This window comes from Pinus tabuliformis, chromosome 5_2, assembly GCF_031772625.1.
Source record: "Pinus tabuliformis cultivar Carrire ecotype Pingquan chromosome 5_2, CPIR1, whole genome shotgun sequence".
Classification (NCBI taxonomy): Eukaryota; Viridiplantae; Streptophyta; class Pinopsida; order Pinales; family Pinaceae; genus Pinus; species Pinus tabuliformis.
The window spans coordinates 771,026,576-771,044,941 of NC_142306.1; the positions used below are offsets into that span (position 1 = coordinate 771,026,576).

General features: G+C 31.2%; 1 protein-coding gene across 1 annotated transcript; it reads right to left on the reverse strand.

Annotated features, from left to right (window-relative positions):
- Positions 1 to 4,257: 4,257 nt before the first annotated feature.
- On the reverse strand, positions 4,258 to 5,016 carry LOC149161549 (RING-H2 finger protein ATL3-like). The gene has a single exon (XM_089434911.1). It carries the CDS (start codon positions 5,014 to 5,016, stop codon positions 4,390 to 4,392), a length of 627 nt encoding a protein of 208 aa, XP_089291037.1. The 3' UTR covers positions 4,258 to 4,389.
- Positions 5,017 to 18,366: the final 13,350 nt, after the last annotated feature.

The following is an 18,366-nucleotide window of genomic DNA, read 5'->3' on the forward strand; positions in this document are numbered from 1 at the left end:
CACAATACACTTCCCCTCTCTTCTAACTATCACTCCTTTTTTTGTGTTAAATAAAAATGCATTTGTTGTTCCAATTAATATAACAATATCTACAGGTAGCATTGAAAAATAAAAAGGTGGCAAAAATGAAAGGTCATTGCTGTTGGTAGTAAAGACACAAAAAAATGTCCTCGGAAACTCAAAACGGGAAAAAAATGTAGGGAATTAAATTTCCAAATTCCTAATCATTTTCAAGTTATAATAGTAGAAAGGAATGGAATAGGGCCATGATCCGGAAAACTATACAAAAAATAATGTTTGCCTTGGGAAGAACACCAAAAATAAGCATTATCATCGTTAAAATGAAATAGAATATGTTGCAGCTGTAGGATGCAGGTCATAATGTTTGGGTTTGAACAACCTAGTCATCTATGGAAATTCATCAACAATTGGTGGCTCCCATTTGTCATTTTCCTTGCTGGTTTGGTCATTTCATGAAAAGAACCATGGGGAACATGACACTTCATCATACAATGGTGGGCCAAGGAGCATGTTTCACCCACATGGCATTCTCTATCTTAGGACACATCTACATGCATGTGTTGGTACAACCCCTGATGGGAAATATGAGAGGCCATTGGAAACTAGGTCCTAGAATTTTTAGGCAGGGAATAACTCAATGCAAGTGTCAAGGTCCTTGTTCAATATCCGTAGAACACTTCTAAAGTTTGGAGAGATATATTGATCCCAACCACAAACAATGAAATAGACAAGGATATTTTCCCATTACAAGAGCAAGTTGTTCCTCAATATTTATTGTTTTCTAGAAGACCTAGTGATTCCATTCCAAACCTTAAGGTTGAATTGTTGAATTTTCCCATTGATAGAAATGAAAAGTTAAAGGAAGAGAGTTGGAATGTGAAGGAATGGAATAACCATAGGAGAGATCACTAGGTGGTTAATGAGGAAATATTTGCAAGAGGTAATTCATATTTTGGGGATTTTTTTGTTGATGAAAAATTTTCAAGAACTGGATGATAAGTCGCATCCATAGGATGAGGTAGTTTCATTGCGTTTAATGACCAATGATGAAGACCAGAAAAAGGTTCAGGATAAAATTCATATATTAAATACTAATGAAGTAGAAAATAAATAACTCTATGATCCAATCTATGATATGATCTTCAACTCAAGTACAAAGGGTTGGAGGAATTCGGAAAAATGAGGATAGTCCACAATGACCATACAACATTAAAAAATTTCCCAGAGGTTTAGGCCTTGCTATAGACAAGAAAAAAAATTGCACACTACTTTGAACTTTACACAAGTTAGGACTTATGTAGGAAGGGATGGTCAAGATTCACCACTACTATTGACGAAGGTGGTAAGGAAAAAGTGATAGATTCTCAAGAGAATTCTATTGGTGATGAAAATAAATATTCTTCTCCCCCTCTAGATCTACCTTCTAATTTCGATTTGTAGAAAGGATTATCAACCACTGGTGGTAGAAGACAACCTCCATGAGGAGGAAATGATGATGATAAAGATAGCAATGATAATTATAGAAACAACAAAGAAAGGAAAAAAGAAAAAAGAGAGAAATATTAACCCAGGGAAACTAAATAGGATGATGAAAAGTTACAAGATCAATCTAAGAAACCTCTTTATTCAAATGTGATAATTCTGTTTGGTACTCTTTCAGTATCTACTCTCCTTGATCTCACTGATCTTATTATTAGTGTTACCCCGAGAGGAGTAACTACATTAGACATACCATGGCAAGGTTTTTTTCTAATGTTGTGTGTTTAGGTGATTTGAGATCTTTATTAAGCGAAAGATACTCATATAAACTTTCCCATTGTTCACTTCTTCCCAAGAAAAGATCGAAGGGAATATATTGTTTCCACAGGAAAATCTCTTTATTTAGTGGATTTGTATTTGAACATAAAATATATCAATTTGGTATCTAAACAATTATGAATGTGTTCTATGTTTCTCAAGTTTTAGGAGTATTGGGAGCGGAGGTATGCATGTAGCTTGTATTTGTGCATCAAATGATTGCATAAGTTTGCATGGTAGACATTATTTTATTTTTCTTTCTGTACTGATAACATGTATGTTTGAAGATATACAAGCAACTCCAATTGGAGTTACATTTATCCTTTCGTCAATGTGCACATAATTTCACTTGTGTAGATCCTATATAAGACCAATAGAAAGGAATTCGATAAGTAATAAGATCAAAAGCTTTTCTCACTTTTTTTGACAGTGCTTATGAGGTAAGCTAAGATCAACACATTGAAACTCTTATTTCTACATGATATTTTCCCTATCTTGTGTGGTGAAACTAAAAGATACATTTGTTTGTCTTTTGTTCATCTATATGCTATTTGTATTTAAGGTTTCTTTAAATTGTGCAACAAATCATGGCCTTTCTCTTCTTTGATTTAGGGATTTTCCAGTGGAAGCCTTGATGTAGATGCATACTCTGTTAGTTTGTTTGTAGGAGATGGTGGTGAATACTTTACTGCTCAGAGTTATGCAAAGGATATGGGGTTGTATGGGGAGTGTGTGGGTGCTCTTAGAATCCTAAGGATAATGAACTTCAAAACCACTATGTTTTGAGGGACAGGTTTTATTTGTAAAAATATTTTATGTATCAGTTGACATAAACTATCTCAACTTGTCATATGCTCGAATATCACCACTCTTGAATATCCAACTCTAATATTAGTTTCTTCAAGTGAGCACTTTATCATTACAATGATCTTTTCTTTAATATATTTTAAAGAATTTGAATGATGTTCTTTCACGTTTGGTGCAATGACCACTACATCATTACATTGATATTTTCTTCAATATATTTTAAATAATTTGAATGATGTTGTTCCACGTTTGGTGTTTAGATTGTGTCAACCATTCTCAAGGGCGAGCAGGTGTTTGATATCTGCATTTCCTCTAGCATGTCAAAGATAGAAGTTTCACTACTTATATCTTCTCTATATAACAATATTGTATCTAATGTTATGATGAATCTTTATCGTTATTACAATTGGACTATTAAATTGAAAAAAATGGCAGTTTGCATTTTTAACATCCACCATCAACTCTATCATACTCTGATTCTACAATGTACACTCCATTAAGAGCTTTTTAACTTTATAACTGGTAGGGTCACATGACAACCCAAAACCTATATATTATATAACAATTACTATTTAAAATCAAAGTATAATTTTTCCAATTTAACAGTTCTATTGACATCTCTTTGTACATTTTGAAACAATTGCTAGTGTCAGAAAAAAAAAGACATTTATATCCATCCACCAAATGATAAAAACATAAAACGCTATCATGAAAAACAATATAATATCCCATACACCAATTAACCCTAAATATTGAATCTCAAATTTTGTATGTAAAAATAAAATACACCGATATTACTTATTAGAAAATTAACATTTCAAGAATCCCTTTAAAATGAAATTAATAAATTAAAATCATCCTCCATATATTTAATGTCATTATTTTAGAACAAAATTAAACATTTTTTAATGTAATTATTTTGGAACAAAATTAGAGGTTAATTAAAAGTAGAATTTTTTCTTAGTATAGCTCTAATTATAATATAAGTTAATAATCTAGAACGTAAAGATAATCAACAAAACACTAAAATGTAATTTAGTCTAATATTTTGATTTTTTAAAATTATCACTTAATATTATTTGTGTAAGTAAAACATCATTATTTATTGAGAAATTTTTTTGGGGAAATCACATTATCATATTTTTGTCCACTGGTTTCGATCTAATGAGTGTGGTTCATGTCAAGATAAGTTGAAGAATGAGATCATTACTGCATATTAAATAGGGAGAGCAAATCTTCCAATGGAAACTGCTATAATATGATTTCTGCCAAAAAAATCTTCTCAAAATTTAATATAGATCACAAAAACTTAAATTCAACAATCACTATATATTCTATGACAATAACAATGCTTACATTTATTTTTTCTTTAAAATAAAATAAAATGAATATAAATTTACAACTAACCATATTAGAAATCATGGCATTTTGATTTTTTCAAATAACAATAATGAATAAACAAAATTTCATACATAAATCAAAGTGGTTTTCGAGAAAGTATTTATAAGCAATTACTCATAAGTGTATCAAAACAATTTATAAAGCTAAAAAAAAAAATCAATTAAAGAAAAAGAAAAAACAACACCGTTGAGAATGGTGGCGGGAAAGTTACGCTTTGCGGCTGTGTACGTTGTTCCTGTCCCTCGGTTTCGATACCCTGATCTCCTAAAGGACTGGCGAAAACCCTCTACTCGTCTATTTAACATTATTTTCAATGAATGGAGCACAGTTTCAATCGTGAAGCTTTCAGACCTACTCGGCAAATCAATGGCGGTTTCCGGCGTCGAGGACATTCCGCTCGTGAATGGTGATTTGTTCTGCGGTTTCCGTTTCATTAGAGCTTGTTTCCCCTTGTGCGAGTCCTGGGCTGATGCCGAATTCTCTATTACCTGAACAAACCAATTCTACATTAATGGAAATCTCATCGTTATTCCCGTTACTTACCCGTTGTGTCGGCTCAACGTCCGTTCTGCAAACGGGGCAAGTCGAATGCGAATGAAACCACATGTCGATACAATCTACATGAAAGCTGTGTTCGCAATTGGGTAAAAAACGACCTTTCTCGTTCTCTTGGAATTCTGACAAACAGATGGCGCATTCCAGAACGTCTGTGAAGCTCTGTGCTTTATACTCGAAGACGGGCAGAGCCTCTACGACGCACGCGTCCAGAGGAATCAAGGGATCGTCAGGCGCAAAGGATAATCTACGGCGTCGAGAGGAATTGATCTGTTGAGGCATAGGGGAATTGGTATAAATCAGAAAGAAGAAGAAGATAACCATCAAAATAGCTCCCACGATCATCGCTGCAAATGGCTTCTTTCCGGTTGTTGGTGGCGCAAAATGCAAATTCCGGCCGTCAGTTGGTGGCGGCGAGGGTGAATGAAAGGCCATGGCTGGTGGTGAATATGGATGAAGAAGAATGCAGGTGAACCCAAATTTAAAACTGATGTGTGGATAGGAAATCACTTTGGATGAAGATGAATACAGGCGAACACAAATTTAAAAGTCATGTGTGTATAGGAAGTCAATTATGGGCTATTCAATAAAATATTAAAATTAAAAATTAATGCATTATATATTATTTTAAGTCATGTGTGTATAGGAAGTCAATTATGGGATATTCAATAAAATATTAAAATTAAAAAATTAATGCATTATATATTATTTTAAGTTCTGTGGTGGGATCCTCTGTTGTCTTTTTTCCCATCTGGTTTGAATTTCATAATATGACATATTCGATTATATAGTTTAGTTATCATTTGTCGAAATAATAAATAAATGTTATTTATATTTATAAAAGTACCTAATAATATCTAATTTCTCTATATTAGACTATAAACGCAATAATTTCATCTCAATAAAAAATAATTTTTTTTTTTTTTTTTTTTAACTCTTTAATCACCCCAAATAATCTCCAACCACAACCTAATATCTTTGCTAATATCATTCAAGTAAAAAATAACACTTTGTTACTCGTAAATAGAGATAAATATACCTCATGATTTAAGGCTACAAAATAAAATCATTAATTTTAAGTTCCAATAAAATTAGTCGCGAAAGATCAAAATTGACTAATAATAAGAATGGTAATTATCTGCTTCCACTGTAGCGGGCCAATGGTGTTATAGATTATGCTCTGTAAAGTGAAATTACTCAAAACAAGATATGGCAGTTTTAAAGTACTAACCATGACAGATAATTAACCTTTTTAAATTTAAATAAATCTTCGTCAATATGTATTTTGTATTTCAAATTTCCTTATCATGAAATATATAATTTTAATTTTAATAATATCTAAATATATTATTAATATTAGATATATATTTTTCCATTTCAAAAGTAGCTTTATAATATAAATATTTATTTAAATTATATTTAATTTTTAATATATTTATATATATATGATTCATAGATATTTTGATTCTGAATTATATATATATTAAAAAATAAATATGATTTAAAAAAATATTTATAAAATTATTTTTGAAATAAAAAAACTTGTATAAAATTAATGATATATTTAAATATTATTAAAATCAAAATTATATATTTTATGATAAGGAAATTTGAAATACAAAATACATATTGACCCAAATTTATTTAAATTTAAAAATGTTAATTATCTATCATGGTTAGTCTACTATATTAAAATTATATATATATATATATATATGGAGAGAATTAAAATAATATTTTATATGAGATTGTTTTTGGATTAATCACATCATTAAAATTTTGTTAACATTTCCAATCATTTAATGTGGTTCATCCTTTATACTTCATTGAAATGTTAGACCTCTATTATTACCTTTTATAAATATATAAATATATATAATTGAAGTGTGTATAATACAAATAGAAAAATAGTATATAAGATAAAGATAAGTAAATAAAAATGAAAAATATTATTCAAAAAAAGTTTAGTGTGGAGAGTTTTGGGATACACTTTCAGGTTGGATAATACTATTGGACCATTAATTGTAAACACTAAATAAGGCCGGCCTTACTCAGGTTGAAAAAATTATGAAGGAAATTGACTTTGGAAAAGGCTAAATGTGGCACTACGATCCTCACCATGTAATTTCTGATAAAAGGGTGGAAGTTGGTTCTGAAACCTATCCCCATGGAAGCAAATCAAAACTTGGAATAATGGAAAATCAAGAAATGTGGTCAGGTGACAAATCAACTCAAATACATGAGTAAGCGAACATTGACACCCTTGTTGTCAAAGAGAAAGTTCTGAAGAGCACAGTTCCAAAGCAAGAGGATGTTAACATGGAAAATGTACAACAAGGGGAAAGAGGTAAAATTCAAAAATAAGAGGAGGAAGAAGAAATAAAAACCAAATTGACAAAATTTCCTTCAAAGCAACCTAGATATGAAATGCAACTAGAAAATACATAATGGCGGTTCCAGCTCCTACTTCCACTGATCTCATAGCACACCAAGTTGGAAACATCCCATCTCAAGTAGATGCATTACAGAAAATCTATTAATAGATTAAGGAAGTGAGTAGTAAAGTGAAAAGTGAAATAAAGACTCAGGTGGCCGCACATTCAACATCGTTTTATCAAGCCAAGTTTCTCTTTACTATGGATTTCTGGAGAAATCAACTTAGATTATTTTCTATTCGTCCAACCACTCAAACTATACATGTTCAACTTGATTTCACAGCAATGAACCTGTCAATTAATATAAATGATGTTCCTTTACGTGGAAAAATTAATTTTCACAAGCAGGTAGGTGAAATGATCTATATTAATTTGAGCAAAAGTGACCTCATAGTGTCAAAAGCTGAAAAACTTCATGAGAAGACCACAAAAAAATTAAGGCAAGAGAATTTTAACTCAGGGTCTAAGAAAAGACAAAGTTACAAATACAAAATCTAATTCTAAAGATGGGGGTTAATCCAAAAGATCAAGAAGAAATCAATATGATATTGAAGAACAATGAAGCTGAGATGCAATCGTCAAAGATAAAATTAAAGATGCCTAGTGTTGAACATCCTTAGACAACAAAACTGACACAATTTCAAAAGGAAAAAGAGTAGTTGCTAGAAGAATTGATTAATAGAAATAGAGAAATTGTCATTTTACAGGAAAAAGTACAAAGTTTAGAACAATCAATCAAAGATCATATTTGGACCATTGTTGTCCTAGGGGAATCAAGTGATCATTCAGAAAAGCTGGCAATGGTAATGACCAAAAATAGAGTTTTACAGGTTGAACTGAAGAATGCTTAGGCAAACTTGATTGAAATAAAGGAACAAGTAAATATAGAAGACAAAAAACAAAATAAAACTAATGAGACTAATAATGAGTTGAACAATAAGAATAAACATGCACAGGATGAGATCAAAAATTTGAAGGCTAAATTAAAAGGTAATATTTCCTTGGTTGAAGCTAAGCAAATTGTTTGGGATGAAATTATCAAACAAGTTTGCTCAATGTGGGAGTATATTGAAATAATTGGTGATATTTCTTTGAGTGAAGCTAGGCAAATTGTTTGGTATGAAATTATGAAACAAGTTCATTATGTGTGGGAGTATATTCAAATAATTGCAGAGGAGAAATCCATCATAAAAGGACCTAAAGTGAACAATGAAACATGTAAGAAAAACATGTAGAAAGAAGTGCTTAATGCCAAGAACATGATCAAATATATAAATGAGAAAACTTCAAGTGAACTTAGGGCACTAGATTAATAGCATAAGTGTCCTTAGACACACAGATTTTGTTAATAAGAAAATAAAATAACATCAAATCTGCAAGATATTACACACAGTCACTCAACACTTTTGCAATGGAGAGAAACAAGTTTTAAATAAGCTTGTGTCCTAAAATAATTTTGTTATGTATCGCTTATTTCATTTACAAGTTTCTATTTACATTTAATGCACTATTAAGAACACCCCTAACTATTTTACTAAATTAGTTCCTAGGAAATGACACATTTCTTAATGTCATATCTCTTATAACAAATCAATATTCTAAGAAGAATATAAGACTCTAAATAATAAATTAAATATACTAACAAAAATCTAAATAATAAAATAATAATTTGTTTACTTTGTAACATATATCTAACGTTAAGGTCATGGAGGCGGCGTAGTGGTAAAGTCGGCCTCGTCTTGTGTTCAATCCCGAGCAAGGTCATAGCTCGTCGTGCGAGTAGTTAGTCTAAACCGGGCCAAGCCCACTACCTTTTGGCCGTGGGGGTTTGGTCTAGTGGCAAGCGAACGATTTGCTAAGTCGTTCGTGCAGCTATGCCGGTCACGAGTTCAAACCCCAAGAATACCCGAGGGACGTTCAAGGCGGCCTGGGCGGACCCTCCTAGAGGTTATAGAGGTAGCAGATGGGATTCGACCCCGTGTAACGCGAGTACGATACCATCGCCGTTGCCGATTCCTCTAGTATAAAAAAAAAAAAAAAAAAAAAAAAAAAAACAACATATATCTAACGTTCCCCCTTTGATCCAAAGGTACATTACAACATATACCAAGCTCTTACCTAAACTTAGTAAATTTCATCATGCCAAGTAGCCTTGTGAAAATATCTAAGATACAATCTTCTGAAGGACAATATACTAGTTTGATGACATAGTTGGTTATGAGCGTCCTGATGTAATGGTACTTTTTGTCCAGATGCTTTGTTTTGGAATGGAAAACTAGATTTTTGGGAAGTTTTATAGCTGAATGGGTGTTAATGAATAAATATGTTGCTTTTTCTTGACGAATGCTTGAATCTTGCAAAAAAATTCGTAACCAAATAATTTCACATGTTGCTTCCCATGTTGATATATATTATGCTTCTACCGAAGAAGTGGCCATTGTAGCTTACTTCTTACAACTCCAAGAAACTACAGTTGACCCCATGTTCATCAAATAATCTGATGTTGATTCCTGATCATCAATACGTCCAGCAAAATCTGTATTTGAGTATCCACCAAGTAAAAAGTTCTTATATTTTTGTAAAAAATACCAAAATCTTTCATCCCTTGGATATATCCAAGGACCCTTTTTGCTACATTCTAGTTCCTTTCCTTTGGTTCATGCATAAAGTAGGATAAAATGCTATCTTTATAAGATAAGCCTAGGCCAATGGTTTTCAGATATATCAAGCTTCAAATCAATTGTCTATAAGTAGTACTATTCACCAATTCCCCTCCTTTAAATTTAGAAAGTTTTAAGTTTTGTTCCATTGGGGTGAGAGAAAGCTTGAAAACTTGCATTCCAAATCTTTGATGAATTTGAGATGCATACTTCAGATGCCTTGTTTGGATGTTAGAATAGTTCAAATCCAAGATAATAGCGAAGTAATCCCAAATTAGTCATCCTAAATCAAGCCTGCAACTCCTTCTTTACCTGCAAAATATGATCATTATTGTTCCCAGTAATGATCAAGTCATCCACATATATAACTATAATCACCATATTCTTACCATGTTCTTGTACATATAAAGTATCCTCAGATTCACTTTGCTTAAAGCCCACCTTGCAAATTTACTCGTCCATTTTTGCATAGCAAGCTCATGGAGCTTGTTTTAATCCGTATAAAGCCTTCATCAATTTTCATACTCTGTGTTCCTACCCTTCAATCTCAAGACCTAGAGGTTGAGTCATATATACTTCTTTTTAAAAGTCTCCATTGGGGAATGCACATTTAACATTCATCTAATGGACTTTCTATCTTTTTTTACTTGCTAATGTAAGTGTTGTTCTGATGGTGTTCCATTTTGTTGTAGGTACAAATTTTTCATCATAGTTGTCTCCTTCTTTTTGTGCAAAACCTTTGGCAACATTCCTTTCCTTTCTACATGTCAATGTCTCCATATGGATTATACTTAATTTTTTAAACCCATTTGCATTCGATGGCTTTAGCATTTTTAGCAGAGTCAACAACTTTTCAAGTGTTTTTCCATCAATACGTTGTATTCTTCAACCATTTCCTTTTTCCATTCTATATGTTTATTTCCTCTTTGTATGTGGAGGGCTCAGTAAAATCACTTGTTATTAAGGAAATTTTTTCTTCATTTCTTTGTGAACTTCGTGTTCCTGTTTTGTTTTGTTCATCTTGCCTAACATCTTTCAAAATGTTAATGGTCCATTTAGGAAGTTGATGTTCACTTGTTTGTGGATCTAAATAATCACCATCATTATAATGTGGATTGATATAAACAAATGTTCTTTCATCTTCTGAAGGTTCAACGGGTGGAGATTCATTGTTAGATGAACTGCTACTAGGAGATCAAGATGAAATTCCAAAAGATCTAGATGGTACAGATGAAGTAGATGAGGTGGATGAATGACTTTCTGATGAAAAAATTCAATATCATACTAATGTTGTGTACTTGGCGGATTTTTCATTTTTCTTTTCTTTTTATCTCTCTTAGTTTCCAATTTCTGTAGAATAATTTCTATCTCTGTGACACTTTTTCTTTTTGTTTCATCAAATATAACATCTCTGCTAAAAATAAAATTTCCATTGGGCAAAATACAATATCCCTTCTTTTCATCAGAATCCTCAATTAATGTATGCTTCAGACTTCATGAATCAAGCTTAATTCACTTTCCTTTTGGAACTAAGGCATAACACACTGAACCAAAAATGATAAGATGCTTGACTCGAGATTTGAAACCAAACTGTGGTTCATATGTTGTAATTCCATCCAAATAAGCATTAAGAGATCTGTTCCTTAAGAAGAATGATGTATGTATTGCTTCTGCCCAATATACAGGACATAAATTTTTGAAAGTTAGTGTGCATCTTTCCATCCCTTACAATGTACGATTCATTCTCTCTGATACTCCATTTTTCTTTGGACTGTAAACACTTGTAAGTTGTCTTTTGATAGTATTCTCCTTGAAATCATTTTAGAATTCATAGGAAGTGAATGTCCATCCACTATCTATCTTGAGAGTGCCAATTTTTTTTTAAATTCATTCTCAACTAGTTGGCGGAATGTCTTAAAGTTTTTGAATGCTTTTATATTTTGTTTAAAAGAATAAACCAAATTAATTCTATTAAAATCATCAATGAAGAGTAAAAAGTATCTACAACCTCTTAGCGAAGTCTATAGAGGTCCACAAATGTCATTGTGAACCAATTGAAATGCTTGTTTGCATGCCATGAACTTGTTAGAAAAGTGTCTTGAATTTGTTTCCTGTAAATGCAAGCTGCACGTGTTGCATTTTTTTTTTTATAATATGGAATTCATTTAACCATTCCATGTTTCTAAAGTTGAGAAGGAATTTAAAAGTTAAATGTCGATATCTCACATGCCAAAACCTTATTGGTGAAAAATTTCTACTTGTTTCTCCTGCGAAATCAAAATTTCATGGAACGATTATTCCTTTCATCATAGAAGTTTTCCATATTCATATCTTATTATGACTGTCTCCATATTATGTTTTATGGATTTTATATTTTCTAAGCCATCCTCCATAACAACCTAATGTCCTACTTGTTGAATCGTGACTAATGACAATAATTTCTTCTTGAAAGTTGGTACGTACTACACATTTGAAATTGATTTTTCTCCAATTCCAGAAAGAGAAATGTTTACTACACCTTTCCAACAATGAGTGTGTTTTGTATCATCTGCAAGAAAGATTGAATTGAGTTGGCATTGCTTAAAAGTCCAAACAAAGTCACATCGAAAAGTCATATGTTGTGTTTCCCTTGTATCTAATATCTAAGCATATTCAGAATCACTTTTAAGATATGTGGAGACATGTAATGTTTTTTATTTTGAACTTTGAAGTGTAGTGAAGACATATTATGAGCCATCATCTTCTTGGTCATTAACAAATTGTACCAAGTGTTGTTGAAACATTGGAATTATTTCAATAGATTTTTTACAATCTTCAGCATAATGACCAACTATGTTACATCTTCTACAAAATATTGATTGAAATATTTTCCTCCGCCTAGACTCTATCTTGTGCCTCTGCTTTGTCCTCGACCTTTATCTTTTTCCTCTCCCTTGACTTTTTCCTCTTCCTTGATTGTTGCCTGTGCCTTGACTGTTGCCTCCGCCTTGAATGTTGCTTCTACCAGAAGTATTGCCTCTACCAAAGTTGTTCCGTTTTCCTTTAATTCTACCATAACCATGTCCTTTATATTCTCAATTTAGATTTTTGTGCCCTCTTCCTCTAACTTGATAACTTTTAGTTGAATATTTATACTGCTAGCTTATATAACAAGACATATTCCCCAACATGTTTCTTCTTTCCAAAACATCTATCATGCTGAGCTAGCATTTTAGATACTTCATCAAACTTTATCTTCTCCAATTTCCATTTTCCTGTAAAGTTTTCAAGAGATGTGTATATGAAGAAGACAAACCGGCAATCAAAATAGTAGTCATGAAGTTATCATCCATTGCTCAAAATCCAACCTTTATTATTTCTTGTTTAATGGTTTTAAGTGTGGAAATGTATTCAAGTACATTTCCCCTTTATGTCAATTTCTGTTGAAGCAACTTCAATTGAAGATCAACTCTCTTAGGTTATGGTTTTCTATTAAATAATTATTTAAATGTTTGCTAGGGAGACCATGCAGCAAAATCATTTTCAATGTGAACATACATTTCATCATTAACTAAAGGTTTAATTAATACTAATGTTTTGGCATTTTTGATCTCCCATTTAGATAGTGAGTCTGCATCTATAGGTTTCTTTGGTTTAACATCACCATCAGATACATCTCGCTAAATTTCATTGTAAAGCAGAGTGCCTTCTATGTGTCTTTTCCACGTCTTGTAATTCTTTCAGCCTTCAAGTTTGTTAGAATCAAAAAATAAATTTACCAGGTTGGACATTGTAAAAGTAAATGTATATACCAAGATGGATCATGCACCAAAAAACAAGATGGACAATACACCACATGCAACACCACACACAAAAAATAATTGTCTATCAGGGCTTGGCCTTGACCCTCGTGTAGTCATTTGAGGAGAAACGTGATTGAGCTTTGCACTTGGCTCTAGACAAATTTTCTAAAATTTTACAATGAAACTTTCAAAATTTGATTTTTTACAATATACTTGTAGTTTGACTTCTTTGACTCTATCCCCCTCAAAGTAAAAGTTACATGGGTTATAATTTGTTTCCCTCAAATAAAATATTACACCTTATTACTCTAAAATTTTAAATTAGAGAGTTACACCTTTTCACTCCAAATTTACAAAAAAAAATTACACGATATCTCTCAAAACATTTACACCTATATTAAAAATGACCTTATTACTCAACTATATAAAAAATTAATCATAAAAACAATTATTACTCCATTGATTTATCACTCCAACAAGAAATTTATTTAAAAATCACTTATCTCTCCAAAAGACATTAAAGCATGTTTACATACATCCTATGTAAAATAATTTAAAGTAATTTATGAAGTTAGATAAAGGTGATTTAACTAATGGAACCTTTTAACTTATGAATGTAAAGCATAAATAAAAATACGCACCATAAAAATATTTGGTTGGATAGACATTCAAGGAAATAGTCTTCCAATGAAGCTCCTTAACATTGTGACTGAATCAACAATGTTCTCCATGTTAATCCGCTCTCTTCTAAACATAAACTCAACTAGCCTCTGCAGTGATCTTCACGTTGTTCTCTACGCTAGTCTCCATGCTGATCTTTTGTAGTCTCTGCACTCATCTCCATGTTGATCTCTATGATCTTTCAAACATAAACATTGCTTGTCTCCACACTTATCTGCATGATGTTATCTACAACATTCAAGGTGGCTATACAGTGTCATGGAAATACAACACAATTCTTCAACAAAGGACCATGCCAAATGTGTAAAGGTACCCAATCATACTTCTTTAATCAATGGATCTGAGATCCCACAAAACAAAATAGCAGCTTGCAGGTTTTCATGTAATAGAAATCGACAACCAAATTTTTATGTATCTCTTTGAATATTTTTCTCAAAAAATAAAGTTGAAGAAACTCGAGTCGATATAAAATATGAAATTAACAATGAAGTTGTAAATTTCTTTTCTTTAAGAAAATTGGGAAATTTTCATAACATTCAACCACTCAACAATTTCATGGAGTTTTCCAAAAGCTTGCAGAGCTAGAATCTCCTATTCATACCATCTGCTTAATTGTAGCTCCGATACCACAATAATATTAGGAGTGTCATCACACACAAATTTTATTAATATGAAAAGAAAATTACATAAAATCTGCAAGAGATTACACACGATCACTCAACACTGTTGCAAATGGAGAGAAGCTGACTTTAAATAAGAGTGTGTCCTAAACAAAGTTTGTGATGGATCACTTATTTCATTTACATGTGTCCATTTACATTTAATTTACTTATAACAACACTTGTAACTATTTTCATAAATTAGTTACTAAGAAACAACAACTTTCTAGATGTCATATCTCTTATAAGAAATATATAATCTAAGAAGACTCTAAGACTCTAAATAATTAATCAAATATTCTAACAAAAATCCAAATAATTAAATATAAATGTGTGTACTTTGGATCATATATCTAAAATAGACATTACAAACAATGCTTCAGTAATTATGGAGATCAAGAAAATTATTAGGAAGAACATGCTTCGTATTGAATCTTCAAGCAAATTGAAAGAAGTCCAAATGTCACTCTCTTTATTCAACACCAAATTTGATGAAGGGTTGAGAGCTCGTTTACCTAATTCCCTGACCAACAGGGGAAGTTTTTCTTGAGAATCATAGGGAAAGGAATTAGTGCATATTAAGAGTAGGGAAGATGAAGCTCATGAAGAAACTAAAGTACTGAAAACGGAGGACTATGGTCAATTATTTGCATAGGTGTTTTCAACTCCTTTAGTTAATGAAAACATTGTTTGTTGCAAAGCCTAATTATACAAATCTCATGTTCGAGGAAATGATCCAATCAGACAAAGTTCATTGGAAGAAGTGTGAAAGGAATTTCACACCCACTAATGTCAAAGTTGTCGAACCATGCACCAGTCATTCAAGTTAATGTTCCAAGAATCTTATGACTTCTCATTAATGAGAAAATTTTATAGTTGTAATATTTAAATAGTTATGGTAGTTTTTGCAGTTACTTTATAATTGATTTTGATGTAATACAAAAAGACATGAGAACCACTGGAAAAGGGTTCAAAGTTTAGTTTTGAAATTTTGATCCCTTGTGTAATGATTATGCTTCTTTAGAAAAAATAAAATCACGAAATTGATTCTAGTAGATTGGCATGTTGCAATATGTGTTATTCTTCCCATGTGAGTTTCATGTTGTTTTATTCTTAGAAAACATGTGTATGATGGTAGCAAGTTTATTTGAATAAGTTACATATTTATTTATGTATTTTTGAAAGTTACACATATACCTGTAAGCTTTGTTCAAAACAATTTTAATAGACTCTCCACTATTTTTGCACCTTCATTATCTATCTAAATCATCCATATTTTTTATCTTCAATTTGTAACTTTGATTCTTTAAAGCCCTAGTTATAAACCATAAACTTCTAACTACTTTTTCTTTCAACTAAATATTCAAAATTTTTTAATTATCAATACACCGCTAATATATAAAATTCAATCTCCCCAATTAAGTTCTTGTTACACAAAGAAATATATCATCTCCCAGAAAATTTAGATAATCTTTAATAGATTTTTAAAATTCTACTCGACATTAGGGATGTTCTAGGCACTTGGTTCTCTTTTAACCATGAACGGTCTCTAAGACAAAACAAGCCCCATGTTTTTTTTTCCCTTCCACCAAATATCAAAATTAAAATTAGTAAACATGATTCTTGCTCATTTAACAAGCCCCATGTATTTTCCCCTCCACCAAATATCGAAATTGAAATTAGTAATCATGGTTCTCGCTAATTTAACAAGGTTAAAAGAACATGTAATAGTTAAACAAAATTATTTAGAAATTTGCTCTAAAATTAATTCAATCATTCTCATTAACAGATAAACCGTTTATAAAAAGTTTATAATGCAAGTTGGTGAAGATGTTCTTAAATAGAAGAATAAACACTTACATTCATCCAAAAATTACTAATTATTCTTAGTAATAAAAACTATTTACAAAAATTGATAATAAAAATTAAAAATGATATATGTAGAAGAAAAGACATAAGAATAAAACCCTGTAATGAAAAATAAGAGTGTCACCAGTCACCAATTAATAGTAAATAGTGAATTTCAAAATTTTGTATGTAAAAAGAAAATACACCCATATTATTTCATTAGAAAATTAACATTTTAAGAATCACTTTAAAATGAAATGCTTGAAAAAATTAAAATCATCATACGTTTTTTTTTAATGTAATTATTTACATTGAGAATTTTGGAACAAACATCAGTTAAAAGTATAGAAATTTTCTATTCCAATTCCAATTATAATACAAGAAAATGGAGTGGAGTTTCACTCGTCAAGCTTTATGACATCGTCGACATATCGATGGCGGTTTCCGGCATCGAGGACATTCCGCTCGTGAACGGTGATTTGTTCTGCGGTTTCCGTTTCATGAGAGCTTGTTTCCCCTTGTGCGAGTCCTGGGCTAATGCCGAATTCTCTATTACCTGAACAAACCAATTCTACATTAATGGAAATCTCATTACCTACCAACTGTTTCGGCTCAACGTCTGTTCTGCAAACATAAGATAAGATAAATAAATAGAAATGAAAATTTTGTCGTTACTTACAAATGTAAAAATAATATATACGATAGGACAAATAAATAGAAATAAAAAATATTATTAAACACGCCACTTTTATATATTTTTAAAATTAACTTAACCTGTATTGATTTCTCTTTAATTATAAAGTTTGACCTATAAAACAATATTTAGTTGAGACCTACATTAATTTTTTCATGTGAATAAGTTTTAGTCTTTAAAGTTTTATTGTCTTTTTATTTTTTTTATTACGAGACTTTTTAAATTTCTTGTGATTTTGTTAAAAAATAAAATTAAAAGAAATTTAAATACAGTTTATTAAAATTCATGAACATATTTTACTTGAAATTTGTGAATATCATCAAATAAATTTGTGTGAGTGAATTTCAAATTTGATGAATTTTGTTGAAGGGACCTATTGATGTATAATAAAAAATTACATATTAAATTAAAAACAAATAATTTTAAAAGATTAAATATCAATCTTATAAAAATTACAGATTTTGTAAAATTTATATTTAAAATAATAATATTATCTCATTTAAGTATTAAGGATTTTTGGCAGTGTATTATATTAGATATCTTTTCTTCGGATTTAAGTGCATTAAGAAAGTCATTAATCTATAATCATTTACATGAGAAGTAGTCGTAACTGACTAATTTCTCATGATTGTTGAATAGTCCACTTAGCACTCATTGCATCGGTTTAAGTGCATTAAGAAAGTCATTAATCTATAATCATTTCCATGAGAAGTAGTCGTAGCTGACTAATTTCTCATGATTGTTGAATAGTCCACTTAGCACTCATTGCATGAGGTGATGCTGACAGGGGTGAAGAAGTGAGATTGAAACTAGTGAAATGAATCAGATAGCGTCAATCATCACTTCTAGGGCCTCCTGGGAGGTCACCCATCCCAAATCACCTCTGGCTCAAGCGTGCTTAACTGTGGGGTTTTTCCCCAAAATCAAGCCCACTTAGCTTGCTACCGCATTTTCAAAGCCTTAGCAAATATTGTGCCTCATGAACCATTCAAGTAAAGCTCCCTTCACTTTTATGTATTTAAGTAT